At 46.2% G+C, this 24,661-nt stretch overlaps 1 protein-coding gene across 2 annotated transcripts in view; it reads left to right on the top strand.

Moving 5' to 3' along the window:
- Positions 1–24,661, top strand: part of LOC123367061 — a 74,233-nt gene that overhangs the window by 1,874 nt on the left and 47,698 nt on the right. For both annotated transcript variants that reach the window (XM_045011056.1, XM_045011055.1), the window contains exons 2-3: positions 14,030–14,108; positions 16,623–17,113. In XM_045011056.1, coding sequence (XP_044866991.1) covers positions 14,030–14,108; positions 16,623–17,113 — 570 coding nt within the window. The remainder of the gene's footprint in view (positions 1–14,029; positions 14,109–16,622; positions 17,114–24,661) is intronic.

Raw genomic sequence — 24,661 nt, 5'->3', positions numbered from 1 at the left:
TTAATTTTCTTTCTGAATCTTGAATTCCGAAACCTGCAAGATTTCTGGGGCTGCAAATGAGACACTGAGAACCAACAGGGCCCCATAGGCTTTCAGGATGCACATATGCATCCACAGAAACCGGCGCTATAAGCATCAGCCATTTTATTCACACAAGTGTCAAGATTCTGCGGCACAAACAAGCGAGTTGCATTTTTGAAGGCCTATTGTTACAGCCTTTAGATCTCAGTGTCTTCAAAGCCTGACACTTGGGCCTGTGCAAGTGTCATTGCAACCTGCCGGAGTTGCTCGTACAATGACTGGCACAAACGTGCGTGGGCACGAAGCCAGAGTTTCCACACGCTGGACTCAAACATGCCTTAATGGCCACTGGGGGCAATGTGGAGCTGAACCACTGTGGGGAGCTCTGGGTGGGATTTTACTTCAGGCCAGCATCCCTTCCTCACTGCTTCATAGAGTACACAATACTATCCCTTGGGTGTCTGGCCAGATCTTCTAGTGGCTGTTGACTTGGGGAAGGTACCACTGGGGACATGTGGAGTACCTGTGCTTTGGAGAGTTGTGTCTGGGGCCTGCCCAAACCCCCCACCCGCTCCCTTACATATTCCGGGAGCAGCTGGTCACAAACAGGCCCTCTGAGCTCCACATTCTTGGAGAACACGTCAGCATCTTCTCAGCTTCCCAATTTGCACATTTTGCTGCATGTGTGATGCATGTATTCTTGGGTTTCGAAACAGCCTTGGGCGAGTAATTGTAAGTTTAAAGGGGCCAGTCCTGCAGGCAGTGAAGTCAGTGGGAGTTTTGCCATGAATGGGAGTAAGATCAGGTCTATTGTTGTCAGACGTGAATCACTTTGGATAAAATAAGATCTGACCTCCAGCCAAAACCCAAACCAAGCAATTTCTGAACTTTTTATTTTTATTTTTTTTAAATCTGGTTAGCTGATTCCACCCACGTTGTCAGGCGCTTCTGCACTTCACATGCTTGCTGGAAGTTCCTAATACTATGGAACAGACTGTTCTTAACATTTCTAGCGCTACTGGAAGCAGGCAGTACTGAAATCTTGCAACTGAGTGTTCTTCAGTGGATTTTCAGTCCAATTTTGCAAACTCAAGAAGTTCAGAAAGATTTTTAGATTGGCACTCAAACTTTTGGATGCTTCTCAGAATAGAGCCCCTGAACATTTTGTGGATCTAACTAATGGTACTTCATGTAATAAATGGGCTTAATGTGTTTGGTCATGTTCCTTTAGTGGCTGGCCTCATTGAGAATAAGAACCTGCCTACCATAGCAGCTGATGGAATTACTACTCTATTTCATGCAGGTGCTGCTTGTGCTGTCAGTGCTGGAGGCCCTGGGTTCTATTCCTACTAAAGGTGGGGTCTTTACACATGTGGCCATACATTTCTTACACTGAGCCATCCCATACAGCTTCACCTGTTGCCTCTGTCATCTGATCATATTTGCTAGAGAGGAGGACCAACTTGAAACCTGAAATACAAAACCTTCCAAAACTTGGTGGAGTGTTAGAAATCTAGAGGCAAAGCCAGATCTGAATTTTACAGTTTGGGATCCATCTTCTGTGACAACAGGCAGCTGTAGAACAGACTCTGTAGGGGTGGGGAGGGTGTCTAGGGAAAAGAGAAAGGGAGTTTAAATCTGTGAGCAGCATTCTGTTGAAATTTTCCAAGTGAGGGAATAAGAGAGAACCACACCCCTCCATACCCCTGCTTTTTAGGCCTCAACCAGGCCTCCAGAATTGAACCGCTGAAGCAGGTGGTTAGACATCCCAATGAGTGCAGTTATTTGTACCCCCATGTGACACACTGGCAAGTGATCCCCTGTTCTTTGCTAACAACTCTTGTCTCAGACCTGACAAACTCACTACAGCAAGTACATTGCTTACAGGGTATTTATCCATAAAGAGTAACATGTAAGGTCTCTGTTGAAAACTTGCAACTTAGCGACATTCATAATCATAGTGTTATGTGTGTATGTGTGGTATGCAAGGAATAATGTAATTACATTGAAGTTTATGCCCTCGCGGTCTTAAGGTTAAAAGGCGTCACCAGGAAATGATATTACTGAGTGACGGCTTGTTCATGCAGGAGGGAGTTGCCAGTCCTCCCTAGTTAGCTGGTGAGGTAATGCCAGGCTCAGTTGTCTACCATTGCTCCATCCCAGAACAGTCAATGGAAAAACATCAAAGGCAACTGCAAACAGTCAAAGCCACTGGGAGGTAAAAAAGGACCATTACAACAGACAAGGGGGGATTGCCCTGACTATGAATAGAGACAAATGAGTGTTCCGATATAACACAGAGGGAGGAGAGGCACTCTGGATCCATTCACTGAGGAGACATCTTGTTGAGCTGGGGTGTTTTCATGTACGTTTGGATCCTGGTTCCTGTGAAACCAGCCCGCTCTGCAACAGACTGAACTTTGGGGGGAAAGCCTAGTGTATTAGATAGGAAAGGTAACTATTAATACATATAGGCGCTAGTTTGTGTTTTCTGATTTTGTTTTGTATTGTAACCATTTGTTTCCATCGCTCTCTCTTGTTTCTAGGGGAATCACTATGCTTTCTTAAATAAACCTTCCTTTGTTTCATTACAAGTGCTGTATATTATTACGAGTGGTGGTTTAAGGGAAACCTAATAAACTGGGGCACAGAGGATCTGGGATTTCTGTGAGTAGCCAGTGTCAGGGGCTGGGAGTCACAGTGCACTGCTTCAAAAGGACGCCGTGACTGGGGTGCACTTCTTGTTAATCTGCAGGGCAAAGGCTGGGCTGGCTTAGCCCAGAGGAGAGTGTTTGAATGGTTAATAAGCTGGTGGTATTAGGGAGCTAATACCCAGTTACCACGGTCAGGGTAAGCCTTCCACTCGCTAGAAGCAGAAGATAAGGTGACTCACAGTCCTGGGTATGCAGAGAACCATCACATTCCAGTTTTGGGTTGGCTGCATTGGAGATCACTTCTGGAAGAACTAGGCCTAGGTACATGGGATAAATAAGGTACAGGTAACAAAGCGTGCAAAAATATACAGCGATAGGAACAAAATGGCTAATTGTGTCCAAACGAGTTTGCATGTGCAACTGTAGCACTCTTTTTTACTCTCACAAATCACACAGATGCATTTTTTTCCATCCACAATTAACTGTTTGCACTACTGCATGCATATGTAGCTGGTGCAATTTACGAGTTGAGTTTTTAAACCTAGATTTCAAGCTTTTCGGGGCAGAGACTGTGTGTTCATTGCATGTCTATACGTCTGTCAAACTAGGGCCTTGAGTGGTGTGCCTACGTGCTACTGCAGTGCAAATAATCAATGATAGATTGAAATACCTAGCCCAAGGTGCACAAAATTAATAGCTTTGATGCATCCATCACAGGTTCTAGCCTATTACTTTTTATTCACACCATGACAGCAGTGAATGTTTGACAACACAGTAATTGTTGAATTACTGTAACATCAACACCTTTATTGTTATGTGGGGAGGGATAGCTCAATGGCTTGAGCATTGGCCTGCTAAACCCAAGGTTGTGAGTTTAATCCTTGATGGGGGCACTTAGGGATCTGGGGTAAATTAGTACTTGGTCCTGCTAGTGAAGGCAGGGCTCTGGACTCAATTTGACCCTTCAGGGTCCCTTCCAGTTCTAGGAGCTAGGTAACCTCCAGATATAAACGTTATTTTAATCCAGAAATATTATTGAAATGACTGTATCTGGAATACTAATTCTGTACTGGCATGAAGCACTATTTTCTGGTTAGGGGAACGAGAAGGGTGTCCACTTTTTAGCCCATGAAAGGAAGGTAAATGCTGTTCTCATCTGAGTCTCATTGTAACGGAGAACAGCCTCTCATGGCTGCTCAGTGCATACAGCAATATGGTCTAGTCAGTAGAGAAGTCACCTCAACAGCCCACTCAAGCCTTCAATTATTTCCCCCTGGCATCTGCCTCCAGAATCAGCAATGGGATTCTGCTGTGACCTCTGGGGTTTTGATGGGTCCCAGCAAGAAGCCATGGACAGATTTTGAGTCCTGGGTGAAAAAGGTGGAGAACCACTGGTCGAGTGGGCTGAACATGGGACTGGCAGACAGGGACTTCTGACCCTGCTCTGACTCACTATTCTGTATTGCCATGGGCATGCCACTTAACTGCTCTGGCCATTTACTGGGTCTCAATTTGGCCCCTCTCTCTCTCTCTGTTTCCCCATCTGTAAGATGAGGAAAATAGTATTTACCATCTAGCTCATTACTAATGCTGAATGGGTTCCCTTACAAAGCACTGCATAAGTGCTCATGATTATTATTCGTCAGGGCAGAGTATTGGCTTTCTGATTTTTCTGCTGCTGCTGCAGTTGTATGCTCCAGCTATCCGCTGGCCTCCTACCAGATTGCTCATTCAGCTGATGAAAGTCTTGCTCAATGGAATTTATTTTCATCCCTGTCTCCTTAGGAGGCTATTCCCCCATCCCTTTCTGCTTGCTGCTCATGCTCGTTTAGCTCTTCCCATCACAAAGAATTCATTCCCTTAAGATCGTCAGGCTCCGTTTTAAAATCTGAACTGAAGACATTTTCCTTTCCTCATCACTGTTTGTAGCTTTATGCTATTTTGGTTAGTTTCAGTCTTACTGGGGAGTCAAGCAGTAACTAAGGACCCAATTTAATGAGGTACTTCAAAGCAATGTGCCTAATTTAAGTGTGTAAGTACACCTTCGGATTTCAATGAACGGTTAATGTGCTTAAAGTTAAGCATATGCTTAAGTACCTGGTGGAATTGGGGCCTAAAATAACACCATCAGGTTAAAATGAGATCCTTAGTTGATCTATATAGCAGTATTGCCAACCCACAACCATTCAAAATCATGACTCAGGAGGTTGCCAAAAGTCATGAGATTGGCTTAGAAGTCATGAGACCTTGAACAAATCTGGGGGTGCTTCTGGGTTTTGAACTTTTAGGACTCAGGTTTGCCAGCTTTTCTCCTCTGTCATGAGGGCTAGAAACTTAAATAAACAAAAATAAAAACCTGAAAGCTGAGATTTTCATATAATCTCGTAACTTCCGAAACTGAGGATTTAAGAAAAATATCACTCAGTGTGAGGCTTGTGTAATGTGAGAAGCCAGTGAAGCAACACTGATTTATAGCTGATAAAGATCTAACCTGTAGTTTTAAAAAAGAAATATCCTTAGCTGTGGGTCAAGAAGGGACCTCAGGGTTTGTCCCTATATTTACTAATCCCTGAGTTTATTGAATCTAAAAATTAAAAAAATCCTAATATTCTTTACCCTCATTGTAACACTATTCATTTACTTTTTGAATTTCAATGAAAATAGATTGGTCCATTTGCTCTGGTTTGTGGTTCATTTTGAGCTGGGTTCCCTTCCCGGATGTCAGGCAGCAGCAAACATGCATAGAAGTGTGTCTAAAATGACCCACAAGCGTTCAAGGTGCTACCCGAAGCCCTCCATCTGTGTTTGGCTTTGCATGTTTGGCCCTTACCACTGGTCCAAGCAACCTTCCTAGTTCCTCCTTATTTTTTTTTCCATCCTAAAAGTCCAAGAGCAAGTTTGGCATCTCTGTCTTTTTCAGGCTGGAGTGGATTCGTCTGAGTGATGATTTCTCTTATCTGTGTTGGAGGTCATAACTTGCAGTTGCGTACATGGGCGTGAGGTGGAAGAGGAAACCTTTGAATGGGGAATTTCCTCTCTCGATATAGGAGTGCCAGACTGCTAGCCAGATACTGCAATTTGGTGGGAAAGGGTCTGCAGTTGAGCTGGGGGGAAAAGAAATCCTCGTTTGCCCTTTCACCTATTACATACTAAACAACGTGTTTGTCCCAGGCGACCATCTAAAGTCAGCTTCATTATTTGGAGGAGATAAACAAGACAGTGTGGCAACTAAGAATTAATATTGCTGTTGGCACCATGGCCAGTGGTTTTAGGGGGCTGTGCTGCTGCCATATGTGTGTACGCTAGGGAAAGAGGGAGCCCAGCTGACAGACTGAGAGATCAACAGTTTCTACGTATATATTTTTGGCTAACAGAGGCCACTTCAGCTGGTTCGGATTGGACAGTTCTCTCTTGGGAAACCTGTCGATGGCATTACCGAATCAGCCTGCAGGGGTCGCTGTAGAGCAATGGAGCTCCCTCCCACTCTTTTTGTCTCCTCTCTTCCAGAGACTAGGTAATTTTTTCCCCTCTGACACAGCTTTCCCTGCCTTCTGCTAGCCTGAGTGAACGAGAAGACGACCCCAGGACTCCAGCTCAATGCACATTGTATAGCATTGGCCACCAGGTTGGCTGGCAGGGTTGCTACTCATCTTGAATTGCATGAGTCTAACCTGCAAAGATAAAAGCAATCCCCCAGTTTCTGTTTGAGGCATCACTGGATTGCAATGCAACATTGGGATGTAACCATGCAGAGGCTAGGTTATGCTGGCCTGTTACCACTGGACCAGATCATGTGTGTGATGGGGAGGAAACCCTGCTGGCTGGTTCTTGTGCTGCAAGGTCAAATTCTTCCAAATGGGAGACCCTGGGGAAAATCTGCTGGCTGGTTGGAAGGAATCCAAAGTACATAGGGTCACCCCAAATTTCTGGATGGTCCTGATTTTTTGCCAGCAGCATCTCATGTGATCTGAGCTTGTGGGCACCAAACCTGGCCAACTGTGTGGCTAACAAGCTCTGGGTTTTACTTTGGAGACATTTGAACAGGTGGACCCAAGATCTGATCCTGAACAGCAAGTCCTACATTCTTGGCTCTCTTGATGGGGAAACGCAAGAGACCTGATGTAAATCCCTAGGGGATGGGGCACTTAGATCTCCTTGCCCTGAAAAGGTTAAACAGGGATTTATCTGGGTTGCCTGAAACATCTGCGCTGCCCCTTACAATGCATTTTCCAGCTTGACTGTAATACTGTCGTTCGTGTGTGTGTGTGTGTCTCTAATGCGATTCCACCTGGTTGAGTAGAGATTATTGTCAAGCGAGATCTCCCAACACAGGGAGCTTCTCGTCAGCTAACGACACCTTTCTCGGGGACAGCAGGCGCCTTGACTGGATCTCTTAGGGAGGGGGCTGGGCGGGTCAGAAGCACCGTTATCAATTACACTGTTTGAGCCAAGTACTGTTTGGCTGTGATTATCTGACTGAGGGGCCCAGGAGGTTCTGGGGAGTCATTGAAAACTGTCAGCTGAACTGGCCTTTTGCCAAATGATCTCTGCTCGGCACAAATACAGTAACTCCCAACTTAATGTCCTTTCGCTTAACGTTGTTTCGATCTTACATCCCTGCTCAATTGCAGAACATGCTCCGTTTAAAGTTGTGCAATGCTTCACTATAACGTTGTTTGGCTGCTTGCTTTGTCCACAGCTGGCAGCCCCCCTATCAGCTCCCCTACGCTCCCCTGCCACAGCACCTCCCGCCCACCGGCAGACCCCGCGGATCAGCGCTTTCCACCTCCTCCCCCTGCCTCCTGCCCCCTGCCCGTGGCAATCATCTGGCTTGCAGCATTCAGGAGGGAGGAGGGAGGTGTCGGCGTGCAGGCTCCCCCTCCCTCTCGAACTCCGCAAACCAGCTGATTGCTGCGGCCAGGAGGGAGGGGTGAGGCTGTGTGCCAAGTCCTCGCTCCTCCCTCCTGCCTCCTGAACGCTGCCTCTACCAGCCCTTGAGGCTAACAACATATGGTTGGTTTGAGGAGACATTGGTCACTGCCCCTGACCACCTGCAAATTCACTAGTCACCTCAAAGGTTGGTGTGTTCCAGGGCATAGGAACCCTACAATACTGGGCCCATACCATTCTGCTGCCTGGCAGGAAGGGCAGGCCTTGTCTTTGCCTGCAGGACCTTGGTGGTATTCAGCGGCATTCACCCTGCACAGCAGGAAATGCCCAGCAGGACAGGAGGAATTTAAAGGCTTTATGGCTCCAGGATGGCTGTACCTTTCACCCCTCGCTCCATCTCGCCGTGGGTACCCTTCTGTGTGCCCGGCCCAGCGCCTGCCCATCTCTCAAGATGGAATGCAGCTGGTCACCCCACTCTTGTGGACACTTTCCCCTCCCATCTGCGATCACGCTGACTGCCTCCTCCCATTCATGAGCCTGTAATGTCCCAGTGGCAACTAGAGCCACTGCTGAGCTGGAAAAATAATAGTGGGAAAGTATTTAGCAAATTGTAACTGTCTCTCAGTTCAGCCTAGCAGTGGGGAAGGAGGCGAGCCAGCACCAGGGGCCCAGCCTGTCTGTGGGGTCTGTAGGATGCCCATTACTGTAGTGTCTGCTGGAGGCACCGTAGAACGGTTGGGCAAACTGACCCGAGCCCCTTGCCTGAAATCCCAGCGGGAGGGGGCAGGAATGAGTTCCCCCTGGCAATGTAATCAGCAGCAAGACTGGGGCCCCTGTCTCTCTCAGACAGGTTAGCCTTTGCCCACTGCAACCATTGAGACTAGCTCAGTTAAGCCTCTCTATAGGGCACACGTGATCTGGGCCTTCATTTAGTAGTGGCTGAGGTGATCTCTGAAGAGCCAGGGCTGAGTTACGCCTGTGCAGCAAGGAGCTCTGCAGTCTGAAGCACCGCGGTACCTATCCTAGGAAGCCAGCATTCCAGAAGTGGCCTAGGTGTGCCATGGTGAGGTCCCATGGCCTACACACATTCATAGTGCAATCCAGGAGTGCAGGCCAGGGGTCCAGAAGGAGCATCTGTAGTGAACTCAGCTGCCTCAGACACTTACTGTCCCCAGTTTGGACGGAACAAGCTGCTGCTTGAGGAAAGGCAGGAGTTTTCCAGCTTGAAGGGGGAGAGTGAACTAATGAGATTGAGGATGATTTGCAGTTAATCCCCTGCCCTTCCAGTCGCAAGGATGGTTTGTTTCATAAATGTATTTATACAGCCCCAGCTTCCCGCTGAGACGATGTGTGCGTCACGGGGAGTCCTGGAAACAGCCGGAGCAGATCTCTGATTCAACACACGTGTGCGTTGTGCACTCGCATACGTTCCCAACCTCTCTGTCCTGAACATAGTCACGCATGCACAGCAATGTTGTCACGCACACGCTTGCCCTCAGAGACGCATGCTTGCTAGCATAGAGAGGCGAATACAACCACCCATTCAAACACTTGCACGGACACACCAAAGCACATACCTTTGCTCTCACTCCCTGATGCTCCTGTGCACACACAACAGCCACACATCTATACTTGCACCCAGACACACTTCCAGACATACTGGCTTGCATTCTCAAACGTGCACCGATGAACTGCCATTCACGCGCACACAGACATTATATGCACATTTGGCCCTCGCGCTCCACCCCTGACCTGTAACTTGGGGACACTCGTGTGTGTGTGTGTGTGTGTGTGTGTGTGAGAGAGAGAGAGAGAGAGAGAGAAAACTGGAGACTCCCCCATTCCCGCTAGTTTCACACACAGATGCAAACACCATTTCTTATGCAGTGAACGAAGAGGGAGCTAGTTGGCCTTTTTGGCATGTATGAGCTTTTCCATCACCAATCCTGTTTGTGATGCAGACAACTCATTGATGGATGCTGTCATTTAGCATGAAGGATTGTTTGGACAGAGGCAAATTTGAGGCTAATATAAAGCATGGGTCATTCAGTGGAGGCATGAAGCTGATGTTGGGAACACCTAAGAGAGCAGGGTATTATGGGTAAAGGTCAGGAGGAGCTAGGGAAGAGAATCTGTTCTCCACTTCAGAGGTTGCTTATGCACTGAAACATGAATGTTTATATCCTTCCAAAATGTGTGTTTAAATTTTACTAGAATACTGGAAATTCTTATCCATATGAATGTCCAGCCCTTATTTTTTTTTTCAATTTTGCTAATCTCTTGGCCTTAGCGATATCTTGTGGCAGTGAGTTCCACCAGCTAATTTTATGATGTGTGGAAAAATATTCAGTCTACCATGAAAGCAGCCCATCTGTCAGGGCTGAGGCACATTTCTTGGGTACCATGCAGGGGAAGCTTCACTGCTGCTTCTGCCTGTACAGTATCACTTCTGGAGATGAATGGAGGACTTTAGTTTCCAGGGCTGTCAGTCTGGCACCTTTCATCTGCACTCTTTTTTTTTTCTTTAAGCCTAACCGATTTAAGATGTGGAGAGGTTTACTAATAAAATGAGATTAAAAGAACTAAAATACAGGCTAAATAACAGCTATGGAGAGGCATGATAGTTGTTTGCAGATATTTGTAAGGTGGAGAGACCAAAAAAGGAAAAGTAACTCTTGAGTGTGGCCTCTAGGGGTCTAACTATAGTAGGAGTATTGGGATGTAATTGAACAAAGGAAAAGTCGAGGCTGAGTATCAGGTGAAATGTTCTACGGGTAAGAGCTGCTGGATGGAGGAATGGCCTCCCCAGGGAAGTGCTGGGAAGAGATAGGATGACTTAGTAGGTATTTTCCATCTCTAATTGCTGTGATTCTGGAATTAGCCCTCACTTGGTGGTTTTGTGAAAGCCATGTAAGGCAGAACGGAGCATAGCTTGTCTCGTGGCTAGTGCTAAAAACCTGTTTGTCTCAGTAAGATAAATAGTTATACAGATGGTAGAACCACATCTATCCATGTAGGCGTTTCTATCACACTGCTCGCCATACCAGAGTATGGGAGCACTTATGGGCACTCCCGTGGTATTACTGCCACAGGCTCAGTTTTTCCATTCTAATCCTCATTAAAAGCACAGAGTACACTGTTTGGGGCAGGGACTGTCTCTTGCTGGGCATGCCTTCACTGAAGTGTTAACTCCAGTTATCTCCACTGGAGTTACTCAGCTTGAGCGAGAGAAGTCACAACGTGAAATGACACTCCAGCTGCTGTGGTATGTAGCATGCTGAGACGTCTGAGGGCATGTCCCTAGGGTTGCCAACCCTCAAGGATTGTCCGGGAGTCTCCAGGAATTAAGGATTAATCTTTAATTAAAGATAATGTCATGTGATGAAACCGCCAGGAATTCATCCAACCAAAGTTGGCAACCCTACATGTTCCATGCTTCTTAGTACTGCTTAGTAAGCTGAGCCGCTCTGTGTATTCTTTCCCAGGGAATTGTTTGAGAACTTGCCTGCCCTTTCTGGGCACATGGGGCATTGTGGGAAGGCACTGGAGGACTAGCGATGCTCGAGGCGCTAACCTGCTTCCATACTGCAGAGTGGTCATGTTAGCAGCTGAAAAGTTTTAGCCTATCCCTCCTGCTAGGCCAGCCAGCTTGAGTTAACAGCAACCACACTTGAGTTCAGTGTGTGTGGACAGAACTCAAGTTAGGGGCAGCAATCAAGTTACAAGCTGAGTTAACTCTGCTTTGAAGAGAAGCCCACTGTGTGTTTGTATAGCAAGTCCCACAATGGGGCTTCAGTCTCAGCTGGAGCCTCTGGGCACTGCTCTAATACAAATAATAGCTACATATTGCACTAGCCCTGTGGACAAATGGAGGACTTCATACTCCATGGCTGTTAACTTGGCACATCTCCTCAGTGCTAAATGTCCTTATTAAATTGTGTGTGTGTATGTGTGCGCGCGTGCGCGCTCACACGCACAATGTAATCTTAGCTGCTGTGGAGAAACAAGCAACTGCATTGACTTCAGCAGCATGCCGAGCTCAGGAAAATCCAGCTCTCACTGTCATGGTTTGACAAGTAGTAGTGGGAAATTATCAAACCATCCAGGAAGGAAAATATTTTCCAGTTTCTAGCAGGGCATTGCAAATACAGGAGGGTGAGACGCAAATGTGAAGGGATGTAGGGAAGATTTGACAACGCCCACTTACATCAAACTGCAGGATGGTGGTTGGGTTGATACAGATGCTGTGCCTGTGTTTGGTGCCAGCTGTAGACCTTCTCCACTCCTCTTATTTGTTTTTTCCACATATGGCTCCAGTGAAGTGAATTTTCTCCTGTACTGCTAGTCCCTGCGTGCACCTGCTGGGCTGTGTGACTCCAGTGACGTTTCCTGGGGACCAGTGAAGTATGAGAAGATGGATGTGTACCAACATCATGTGTGCATTCTGCGTGGATCACTATGCAATTTAAAAGGCAGCCTATTAAAAACTTTGAAAGGAAATATATTTTTTCCCCTCTCCTATACATAACTCATAATTAACCTGTGAGACTCATTGCCACAGGATACTGTTGTGAGCCAAGAGCCTAGCAGGATTCAGAAAAAGCTTTTGTTAATTAGATGAATAATAGGACCACGCACAGTTATTTTAGGTAGGATTAAAAATGTATAGAGGATGGAAAACTGTATGCTTTGGGTAACCACTAATTGCCTGGGGTTACAAAGTAAACTCCTCTACTGGCAGTTTATTCCAAAATTGCCCATTATGTGGGCTTTCTTGGGATTCTTGCATCTTCTTCTGAAGCATCTGGTGCTGGCCACTAGCAGAGATGGGATACGGGGATATCGGGTCTGAGCATGATGGTAATTCCTATGTGTGCCACATTCAGCAGCATTGCAGGCACAGTCTCCATAGGCGTATCAGCACATTTGGCAACACAGTAGGTGTGTTTTACCCAGCTAGCTGTGGAATGTTCAGCAGAATGTCAGATGTGTTCTATCTAGAATTGGATCCAAGCTGCAGCAATTTGATCCAGGACTCTGCTTCAGTCTGTCTCAGGCATAGGGGCCAGCCACCAAATTTAGATTAAAAAATTCCAAACAATCCCATAGCCCCCATGTTAGTGGGTGCTTGGATATGGGGTTTTGGTTCAGGCGCATTGGTTGGCCAAATCCAGGTATATCTGGAATTGTCAGCAACATGAAATGTATATTCCAAATATACCTGGAAGATTTGGCACCAGTCAAAGTGGCTGCTAAATCAAGTCACTGCTAATGGGGAAAGCCTATTGGTGGGGTGCTGGTGGGGGTTGAGTGGTGGCAAGCCATGTGTGTTTGTGGTGGCATGGCATGTGTGCCTGTAGGAAAGGGACATTGTGGGTGTTTTGGCTTTGGAGAAGAAGGTGTATCTGTTGTATGGCCATGTGTAAGGTCCTTTATGGAAGAGTCCTATAGAGCATAATAGCAAATGAGAACCTTTCTAAAGATCTTTTTAATCTGTCCTATAGGATTTAATTCGTTATGAAATTTTGGGGGGTGGTTCTAAAAGACCTATAGAAGGAGTCTCTTTCTGTCATATTCTGTAGGCTTTTGGAAGTAAATTCTAGACAGCCCTATTCCATTTCTATAGGATCTAATTTGTGCCATCGCTGGTAAATTGCACTGGACTCTTCCAGAAAGCGTGGCAGGGCGTGTATGTTCTTCGGTGGTTCGTGTGTTCCTAGAAGGAGCGAGTGGGTGCACATGGTGGGTGACTGGTCTAGGGCCATGTGTGTGGTTTGTAGGATGGTGTGGTTGTTGACAGGATGCGTGTGTGTTGGCGGGGGAGGGGGAGTTGGTGGCAGCACGGTGGGGAGGAGTTGGGGAAGTGGGTGTACGTGTGGGGTGGATGTGGAGACAGGTTGTGTGTGGTTACAGTGTGTGTGTGTTTGGGGAGATTGGGAGGAGGAGATGTGTTTGTGTTGTGGCATGGGTTCTCAAACTGGGCATCGTGACCCCTCAGGGGGTCACAACCAAGGTTATTACATGGGGGGGTCACGAGCTGTCAGCCTCCACCCCAAACCACGCTTCACTCCAGCATTTATAATAGTGTTAAATATAAAAAAGAGAGTTTTTAGTTCATAAGGGGGGAGTCGCACTCAGAGGCTTGATGTGTGAAAGGGTCACCAATACAAAAGGTTGAGAACCACTGTGTTACGGGGACAGGTTGGGGAGGTGAGGTGGAAGCAGGCGGTGCACGTTTGTTCTGGGTTTCGTAGCTGGGTACGTGGGGGTGGGGGTGGAGTTTGAGGTTGAAGAGGAGGATGTTTATGCAGGGTGTCTGCGTGGTGGCAGGATGAGTGTGGTTCATGGTGGTAGGTGGCTGCAGGATTTGAGTGGGAGAGGTTCGGGAAGTGGGAGTGGGCAGCAGAGGTGCAGGGGGCATCAGATGTTTAACACCAACCTTCCCTTTCTGACTTGTTGCCTAGATCTCCTACCCCCCAAGTGATGAGGAGGACAGCGACGACTCTGAGGGAGAGAACCAGGAGCTTGCTCAGATCGACAGAGGTAAAGGGACAAGGGAGTCGAGCATAAATCAAGGCTACCATGGTGGAAGTGCATTTTGCCTTGCCCCTCTGCCCTGATAGAGACCTGCCTTCCAGTTCATATTATTCCTCCTGCACCACAGCCAGTTCTACTGTCCCGCCTGCATCTCCCTAGCGGACGCTTTGCATACGCTCCCATCTCCATGCACATCCTCCTTAGCTTGACAATCTTTGCTCAGGAAGCCCTATAGGGCTGCTGGAATCAGCAGGGGTTGTAAACAACAGCTCACAAGGGTATCAATAGAAAGGATCCTTCTTAAGCTCCCTGTACATGAACAAGTCCCTGCCAGTGTACAAGGACACAATGGGACTAATTTCAGTTGTTCTATTCAAGCGGCTTTAAGCCAGTCTTGCACCCACATATTCTGAGACCACGCATAGCCCTGCTCAGCCCTGGCGTAAGTCAGAGCAGCCTTGAAGTCAGTGGGACTACTCACATCAATGAAACTGTGCAGATGTTTGCAGGACCAAGGCCACAGTTCTCTAAGCTGTTCACTAAAGGCTTGTCTTCACAGGGACCTAGCTACTGCCTCTCAGGGAGGTGGAATAACGACAGCAATGGGAGAACCTCTCCCATCGGTGTTGGTAGTGTCTACACTGAAGTGCACAGCGGTGCAGTTGCAATGGTGCAGCTGTGCCACGGTAGGATTTCAAGTGTAGACAAAGCCCTTAATCCTCCTCTAAAAGGAGTGAAGATAAAGTGAACTAATTCCTCTTTACTTCTGAATGGGGCCATCCATGTAGCGGGGTTCATGCACTTTAACTTCACACCTTTAGTTAATTCAATTGAGTGTCCCTGTGGAGACAAGCCCTAAGTATCATTAACCTCCTGTTAATGGGCAGGGAAACAGTAGCTCAGGGAGGAGAAGGTCTCCAGGCATCTCACTGGCAGAGCTTAGAACCCAGTCTTCTGGCTTGCAATCCAGAGCCCTATCTACTGGACAATGCTTTCTCTTTGTAAGTTTCAGATAGCAGGCCTAGTTTTTATATAATATCATGTTACCCACCAAAAACTACATTAAAAGAACATGATTAATGTTGCCAAGTCTAGCTCTCAAAAGTTAGGAAGTGCTACAAGTAAGGTTTCCTGTGCTACCTTAAATCAGTCCCCTTGGGGGTATGCATTAGGAGACAGTTTTTAATTACATGAGCACATACTGTTTTTCTTCCACAGGACCCCTGGCTCACTGAGAGCCCAGAATGTACAATGCTTGCTGAATGAGAGCTTGTCAGTATTTTGTTTTCTCGTCATTGTTGAGTGTTGTTTACTTACTGCACACCGTTCAAACCCTGCTGTGAAGACACAATGATTCATTTCCTCCTGGGTTTTTCTATGGTGCTCATCACTACAGTATCAGAGTGCTTCACAAAGATTAATGAATTTATTTTCCCAACACACCTGTGCCCCATCTGAGATACATAATACTTGATTTTTCAGAGAATTTATCATTGTCTAGCACTTTCTATGTCCAAAGCACAGCTCCCATTGGGATGAGCGCTCAATTCTGCAAATCAGATCCCAGGTTTTCAAGTCAGGCACCCAGAAAATGAGGAACACAGAATTCATGGCCACCTGTGGAAAGTTTGGTTGAAGTGATTTGCCCAGCACCACACAGGAACTCTATGGCAAAAGCAGGGATATAATCCAATTCTCTAGATCAGCGTTCGACTTCCTACATCATGAGTTCACTCCTTCTCCTTCCCCTGCCTCAGTGCACACCTGATTCTGTTGGAGTGACTTTTAGCCACTCTTGCACTCCACATACGAGGCAGGAGTTGTACAGGCCGCAGTCTCCTGCTTCACTATACAACCATGATTCATCTCCAGAGCATGGTCCATCCTGTGCACTGAATGATGCAGGGTCCTGTGGAAAAAATAGTGTACGTTCATGTAATTGAGACCATCTCATAATGCAGACACCAAGGGGGCTGACTTAAAGAAACACAGGCAACCTTACTTCTGGTGCTTCCTGACTTTTGAGAGCATGATTTTGCAACCCTTCATATGGTTCTTTTAATTTAGTTTGTTCTGGGGGTGCCATTTCATAGGTTTCCTAAAAAGAAACGGAGAAAACAGAAATTCCATCATGTGGCATCAGATTGACACCCATGTGGGTCAGCAGCAGGGTGGAACCTTGAGATCCACCAGTGAGACCACTGCCACATGAGCTAACAAAGTAACGGGTAGCAGTAGCAGGTTGCCGTCCTTTCTGTGGACCAGCATTAGATGGGGATGAGACACATGGCCAATGGGTTTCACAGATATTTGCTGACAGAAGAGCGTTCATCTTGGGTTCCATTCCAGGCTCTAGAGAGGATTCCAGGCTCTTCTGTCCATTTCCTCCCAAACTTGACCCCTTCTACCCTATACACTCCAACCTGTCCCAATCCTGCCTCTTCCCCGCTCTGGCTCCTTGTCCCACCCCATTCTGTCCCACACCTGTCCTACCACTCACATTTCTCCTCCTTCCCTCAGAGAGAAGACGGAATTGCACACTGACCCCTCTTGCGACCAATCAGCTCCAGAACCAGGAGAATCAATGCTGTAAAGTCCGGGCCCTTTTCCATGCTAGCCTGGATCGCCACAGCTCGGAAGAGGAATTGGAGCGCATCAACCGAGAGTTTGCCACCGAGAAGCGGAAGTGGTCTCAGGTCAGCAGGCTTTCTTGCTGTGGTGACAGCAACAACACATCCTCCAGTGACGAGGAAGTGAAGAACTTGTGTGGCATGTCCTTCCGGCCCGTGGTGGAACAAGCCGATGGTCTGCATGCTAGCCCCAGCCCAGTGCTGTTCAGTGCCTCCCCTCCTAAGAGACTCCAGCCCCTTGTGCGGAACCCAGCCTCCAGGCCTCTGATATTCACAAGTGTTGGGGCCGGCTTTGAGCAAGTCATGCCTTGTAAGAGACACCGGCAAGGCTATGGGGACAAGGTCAGCAGACCCAGCCTTGACCTGGAAAAAATGCAGCAGGTAAGTCAGCTTCACACAATTCACAGGGGAGAGGCAATGCTTGATTTAGTCCTCAATTGAGCACGGGGATCTGGTCCAACAGGTGATTATAACTGAACCCCACTTGGTAATAGCGACCATAATATAATTACATTTAACATTCTTGTGAGGGCGGGAGGGAAACACCAAAGAACACCACCACAGCAGCATCTAACTTCAGAAAGGGGAACTACACAAACTGAGGAGGCTAGTTACATGGAAATTAAAAGGAACAGTCACAAGAGTGAAATGCCTGCTAGCTTAATGGAAACTTTTAAAAAACACCATAATAGAGGCTCAAATTAACTGTATACCCCAAATTAAAAAGAATAGTAAGAGGACCAAAAATGCCACCATGGCTAAACAACAGAGTAAAAGAAGTGGTTAGATGCAAAAAGGCATCCTTTAAAAATTAGAAGTCTAATCCTACTGAAGAAAATAGAAAGGAGCATAAACTTTGGCAAGTCAAGTCTAAACATATAATTAGGCAGGCCAAAAAAGAATTTGCAGAGCAACTAGCAAAAGACTCAAAAACTAAGCAAATTTTTTTTTTAAGTACATCAGAAGCAGGAAGCCTGCCAAACAACCAGTGGGGCCACTGGATGATTAGGATGCTAAAAGAGCACTTAAGGAAGACAAGGCCATTGCGGAGAAGCTAAATAAATTCTTTGCATTGGTCTTCACTGCAGAGGATGTGAGGGAGATATCCATAACTGAGCCATCTTTTTAAGTGACAAATCTGAGGAACTGTCCCAGATTAAGGTGTCAATGGAGATGATTTTTGGAACAAATTGATAAATTAAACAGTAATGTCACCAGGACAAGATGGTGTTCACCCAAGAGTTCTGAAGGAACTCAAATATGAAATTGAAGAAATACTAACTGTGGTATGTAACCTATCACTTAAATCACCTTCTGTACCAGATGCCTGGAGGATAGCGAATATGATGCCAATTTTAAAAAATGGCTCCAGAAGCGATCCTGGCAATTACAGGCTGATAAGCCTAACTTCAGTACCAGGCAAATTGGTTGAAACTACCGTAAAGAACAGAATTATCAGTCACATAGATGAACATGATTTGTTGGGGAAGAGTCAACATGTTTTTTTGTAAAGGGAAATCGTGCCTCATCAGTCTAACAGAATTCTCTGAGGGGGTCAACAAACGTGGACAAGGGTGATCCAGTGGATATAGCACGCTTGGATTTTCAGAAAACCTTTGACAAGGTCCCTCACCAAAGGCTTTTAAGCAAAGTAAGCAGTTATGGGATAAAAAGGAAGGTCTTCTGATGGATCGGTAACTGGTTGAAAGACAGGAAACAAAGAGTAGGAATAAATGGCCAGTTTTCAGAATGGAGAGAGTTGTAAATAGTGGTGTCCCCCAGGGGTCTATACTGTGTTGTTCAACATATTCATAAATGATCTGGAAAAAGGGGTAAACAGTGAGATGGCAAACTTTGCAGATGATACAAAATTACTCAAGATAGTTAAGTTAAAAGCAGACTGTGAAGCGTTACAAAGGGGTCTCACAAAACTGACTATGCAACAAAATGGTAGATGAAATTTGATGTTAATAAACGGAAAGTAATGCATATTGGAAAACATAACTATACATACAAAATGATGGGGTCTAAATTAGCTGTAACCACTCAAAGAAGAGAGCTTGCAGTCACTGTGGATAGTTCTTTGAAAATATCCACTTAATGTGCAGTGGCAGTCAGAAAAGCTAATAGAATGTTAGGAACCGTTAGGAAAGGGATAGATAACAAGACAGTAAATATAATGTCACTGTGTAAATCCATGACAGGCCCACATCTTGAATACTGCATGCAATTCTGGTCGCCCCATCTCAACAAAGTTATATTAGAAATGGAAAAGGTACCGAGAAGGGCAACAAAAATGATTAAGGATATGAAACAGCTTCCATATGAGGAAAGATTAAGAAGTCTGAGTCTATTCAGTTTAGAAAAGAGATAACTAAGGGGGGATGTGATAGAGGTTTATAAAATCATGAATGGTGTGGAGAAAGTGAATAAGGAAGTTTTATTTACCCCTTCACATAACACAGGAACCAGGGGTCCCCCAATGAAGTTAATAGGCAGCAGTTTTAAAACAAACAAAAGAAGTACTTCACACAACACCCAGTCAACCTGTGGAACTTGTTGTCAGGGGATGTTGTGAAGGCCACAAGTATAACTGGGTTAAAAAAAGAATTAGAAGTCATAGAGGATAGGTCAATCAATGGCTATTAGCCAAGATGGTAAAGGATGCAACCCCTTGCTCTTGATGTGCCTAACTCTGACTATCAGATACTGGAACTGGATGACGGGGGATGGGATCACTCAATAAATTGTCCCGTTCTGTTCATTCTTTTTGAAGCATCTGGCATTGGCCACTGTCGGAAGACAGGATACTAAGCTAGAGGGACCATTGGTCTGACCCAGTATGGCCGTTCTTATGTTCTTATGACTTGAGAAGGAACCATTGCAAGCAGAGGGTAAATGGAGGCCTGGTTGCTGCTGAGGTAGAGGTAGTAACTCTGTACATTGCTTGACTTCATGTGAAGATCTCTTCAGTTGCATCATCAATCCATCCCTCTTCTCCTCTCTAGAATTTCAGATCTGTGGCCAGCTAGGGCTTCTTGTTTGAGGTAAAGGCTCCATTAGCTATATTGACTCTGTGCGACACTGTTGACCAGTCCTGATTTCCATCCATTAACAGGGTGGAGGAGACACAGCCCCACTAGCCAGTTCATTGCACTATAGAGAGCCAGATTCAAATTGGCTGACTTCAGTGGAGTTATATCTACTATTTCCAGGTCTTAGGTTCACCGACAACATTCAGTTATTCAGAGGCAGGGATTGTTGGTAGCCCAGTATTTTTTTTTAAGTCTCATTGTATGAATAAATGTAGTTCTGTAAGTCAGACAATGTTGGATCCATTTCTGAAGTTTTTGGACTCTGGAGTCTACTTCTTCACTGACTCGTGAGGGTTTTACTCAGGTGTAACTATTGACTTAAGTGGCGTTGCTCCTGATTTCACAATGTTGTATCTGAGCAGGATGAAGACATATAAATCACTGGATCTTGCACTGACTCTTACTGAGTATAAATAAACTTGGTATTTGTGGGCTGAATAGATGTCCTGCTTCCGGTATGATTGGCTGAACTGTTTCATGCCTGTTTGATCTGTCTCCTTTCACTAGAATATTATTCCACTGTTGACTATCTCAACTCTCACCTTATTTGCTTTTCTTCCTGCACTGATGTAGTGTCAAGTTTTAAAATCCCACCAGGTGGAAAATGGGTGTCATATGCCTCTGGACATCTGGTGACCCCTGTTGAGTAAGGACAGATCCTCTTATTTTAATTGTGAATTTCCTGCCTTCAGGCCTCTAACTCAGACTTTTTCTGCTCTGTTTTTTGCGTTGATGTACTGAATTTAGCCTTGTTAACAAGGCCCCTTTTCAACTTGTGTGAGGGTCCCACCAAAAGAAAGATCAAATCTGTTCTGTATCGTTAAAAAAAAAACAAAACAGAACAAAGGACCCTTTTCCCCATTGTCTCCAAGACATCATCGCCCCTATCACAATAGCTGCCCCCTCTCCATCACGGCTGGCATCATGTGCTCCATGAATGCATAATGCCCAGCCTCGTGATTTCAGCACATTACCCCCATCCGCCAGCCTCTCTGCCCTGCTCAACAAGCAATTAATGACAGAACATTCAGAGGGCCCAATCCTGTACTCCTGGTGCACCCAAAACATCCACTGACGCCTACAGAAGTGTTAGCTGTGCAAGGCGCACAGATCTGGGCCCTGCATAGTTAGAGAAGAAAAAACAGAAGAGCCAGTGCTCAGCTGAGCAAAATGCGTCAGTTTCGGGAGGTCTGCGTGTATGGTTGGAGGGACGGGGACCCTTTCTTGGCACCTGACACAAGTCTTTAATCTCAGAGTCAGGGGCATGAATTGATTCTTCCCACGGTCGCTGCGCAGCACCATGATTACGAGTGTGCGTTGGCAACCGGTGAACTTCAAAAGGGTTGGAGGTTCCTTCGATTCAGCTTCCCAAACTGCTGAGGCTTTTCAGAACCCATGAAGTGGAGGTGGGGAATCTTGCAGAAACAAGCTTCTTCCTGGTACTTCCTGCTTTCAGCGACAATGGAAGCTCCACCAGACAGGCCTTTTTCACAGTAGTTCCTCTCTGCTCGGATCACAGCATGAGAACTGGGAAAGAAGAGTAGGCTGGAATTATTTTGAACAAGACGTTTTTGGTTTTTTTAATGAAACATTTTGCAAGTTGCCGTTTTAGAATTTTTTTGTGACTCTCTCTTCAAAGAAATTTTGATTGAGAACATTATTGACGCTTTTCATTTTCGGAACCCCCAGGTTTTGGTAAATGAAAAACTTCAATAATGGTTTTGATTTAAAAAAAAAAAGGGTGGTGAGGAATAAAAATGGGTCAGTCCATCTTGACTCCTGCAAAATGGAAACATTTTTGAATTTTTTCACAATTTTATTTTTAAAAATATTGAACATAAGCTAACCAAACACTTGCAGGCTTAGAGCTTCATGATCACAGCCCAGAAGGGCTGTCTGGCCTCTCATTTATCCCCTCGTTGGTTGCTACTTGTGCCCACTTTTGCAGGACAGACCCAAGTCCAGGGGAACTCCCCTGTATTCTGAGGACTAGTCTAAAAGCACCATTGAAGAGTGGTTACTGCCAGAAAAATCAGTATAGAAGTAACATGATTGAGTGGACTGTAGAGGCCATGTCTACACTACAGCTATTACAGTGGCTCAGATACGGCACCATACACTTCCTACAGCAATGGAAGGGGATTTTCCATCACTGTAGGAATTTCACCTCCATGAGTGGCAGTACCTACGCTAACGGAAGCATTCTTCTGTAAGCCTAACAGTGTCTACACTGGAGGTTAGCTGACATAGCTATGGTGCTCAGGGATATTTATTTTTCATGTGCCTGAGTGCTGTAACTGTCAACCTGACTTTTAAGGCCTTAGTCTCCCCCAGTCATTTCAGATTCACTTTGCTTCAGCTAAATCAATGATCTTGTGATTAAAACACTTGGCTGGGACTTTAGAGATCTGATTTCAATTCCTGCTCTGCCACAGACTTCTTGTTTGACCTTGAGCAAGTCATTTAATTTTCCAGTTCCTCAGTTCCCCATCCATAAAATGGGAATAACCTAATAACCCTTTCTTTGACTGACTTGACTCTTTAGATCGCATGCTCTTCATGGCAGAGACTGTCTCTTTTGAAATGCTTGTACAACATGTGATGCAATGAAGCCCTGGTCTCTGGATACTGGTGTAATTCAAATGAGTAGTAATAAAAATGGCCAGGAGTTGCAGATGCCACCTGAGCTTTGAACTTCAAGCTGTTCCTTTTGCCTTGTTCATTATCTTTACTAATATAAATTCAGCCAGCAGAATGTAGTGGATGGTTTTGTTGGATGCAAGGAGGAAAATAAGCTGTCTTGCTTTCCTCCAGCTGCATTGGGTCTGCACGGCCAGAGGTGGGTGCTGGAAGTTGGCAGGTAGGACTCAGACAGGCAGGGAGCAAAAATGTGGGGCTGAGCAAGAAGGTGCCTGTTTGTCTTGGTGGAGTGGGGACTACATGGTGTAGAGGCGGAGGTGGGATGCTGAGTCCTTCACCTCTATGTCAAACCCAGTCTAGGTTGAATAGTGACACAACGTGGATCCAGAGAGTCGCTTGGGTCTCTGTGAAATGAGATGATGAGTCTCAGTCCTGTTCCCAGTGTCCAGGGAAATTGACACAATTGGCCTCTCCCCGGCAGTCTCTGAAGAGAGGCCAATGACTGGCTGGCTAAGTTCTCTGGAGCAGGGCCTGTCGGTTTGTCTGTGTTTATATAATGTCTAGCACAACATGGGGAGAGCTCCAAGATGCTACAATAATACAAATAATGGACTTTGAGTCTGAATTCCCCGCTCCCCTCTGGAGGTATGGTGCCCCTGGGTCAGGACTGAAGCACATTTATGAGGTACAGTGTATGGGGGAAGCCTGACCTGCTGCTCCCCATACCTTACCGGTCCTGTGGATAGCCAGAGGATTCTGCTCTGGCCTCTCAGACCTACCTAAACAGGTGGGGTTTTAAAAGAAAATCATTCTGGGCAGGTCCCTTCCCAGCATTACATCACAGCGTGATGGTGTGGCATTGTGCCATAGCAATGAGCTTGGACAAGTGGCAGCCCCATTCCCTGCCACGCCTGGTTGCCACACAGTCTCTGCCCTTTGGAGCTGGCATGATGCAATCAATAAACTCTTTCTTTGCTACTGCAGAGGATTAGAAAAATTAGCCTAGAAGATCTTTTTCCCATTCTGTCTTTTAATTGGGCTGAAAAGCCCTGGCATGTGCCGGCACACACGGCTCCCGTGAATAGCCTGTCCCAGCTGCCGCTCGATCATTGTCGTTGGGCAGCGCCCATGCCAGCTGCATGCGTTTCAGTGCGGGTTGTGCATGTCCCTGAAAGGCTGGGGCCGCTGTTCCCCTCTGGGGATGGGTGCGGCGTTTATTTGGAACTCCCAAACTCTGGGCAAGTCACTGCACCTCAGGGCCTCAGTTTCTTCATATATATACCGGTATATAAAAGGGGATAATATCTTACTCCCAGAGGGTGATTTGGGGCATAATTCATTCCTATTTGTGAAGTGCTTTCCAATCTGCAGATGCAAGGGGCTATAGAGGAGGAAAACATTATCCGGTGTTTTCATTTGGAGCATATCCTGGGGGAGAAATGAAGCTCCCCCTGTTGACTTTGTATCCTCTCTGGTGGGTGGAGAAACCTTCAGTGTGTGAGCAAATGAAGCTGGGAGGAGGGCCTAGTGATCTCATACCAAATGTGAAGGGTCTGAGAAACATCTGCTCCACGGACTACTCGAGGCAATCCTCTCCTCTGGACTTATCCATGAAATCCACCCTTTGCTCCAGCTTCTGTATGGCTGCAGGTCACATTGCCATTCCTTTCTACTGCTGACGAATACTGGCATCTCAGGTGGAATAAACCTGCCATGTGGGGCAGCATTGAAAGCTCACCTGGCCCTCATGCTGGTCATATGAAGGAGCAGAAAAACAGTGGGAATTGTGTGTGTCTGCCCCACTGTGATGGGAATTCGGCACAGATTTAGCTCTGGTTGCTGAGCTGTAAACATGCAGCTGATTTCACTGCATTAAGTAAAAAGGGGACTGCAGGATGGTGGTGATTTACAAATCCCCATGGTGGCTGGGGCTTGCCCTTGTCTGGTAAATGGAGACAGGAAAAGCGGCCTCTGGACAGAGAAGACTCTAGAGCCCTTTTCACCTCCAGGTCACCAGTCTGAATCAAGCCCAGGTTGTTAATGACTGAAAATTATTACCGTCTGCCGCAGAGGCCGTGCGAGCCCATTGGGGGCCCTAAGCAGGAGTATTTTTGTGCCCCCCCCAACACATACTAAATAGTGAAGAGGGGCCCTTTTTGAGCTGCTCGGGATCCGGCCTAGACAATTGCTTAGT

This window comes from Mauremys mutica, chromosome 3 (assembly GCF_020497125.1).
Source record: "Mauremys mutica isolate MM-2020 ecotype Southern chromosome 3, ASM2049712v1, whole genome shotgun sequence".
NCBI lineage: Eukaryota > Metazoa > Chordata > Testudines > Geoemydidae > Mauremys > Mauremys mutica.
This window is presented reverse-complemented; position numbering and strand designations above follow the sequence as displayed.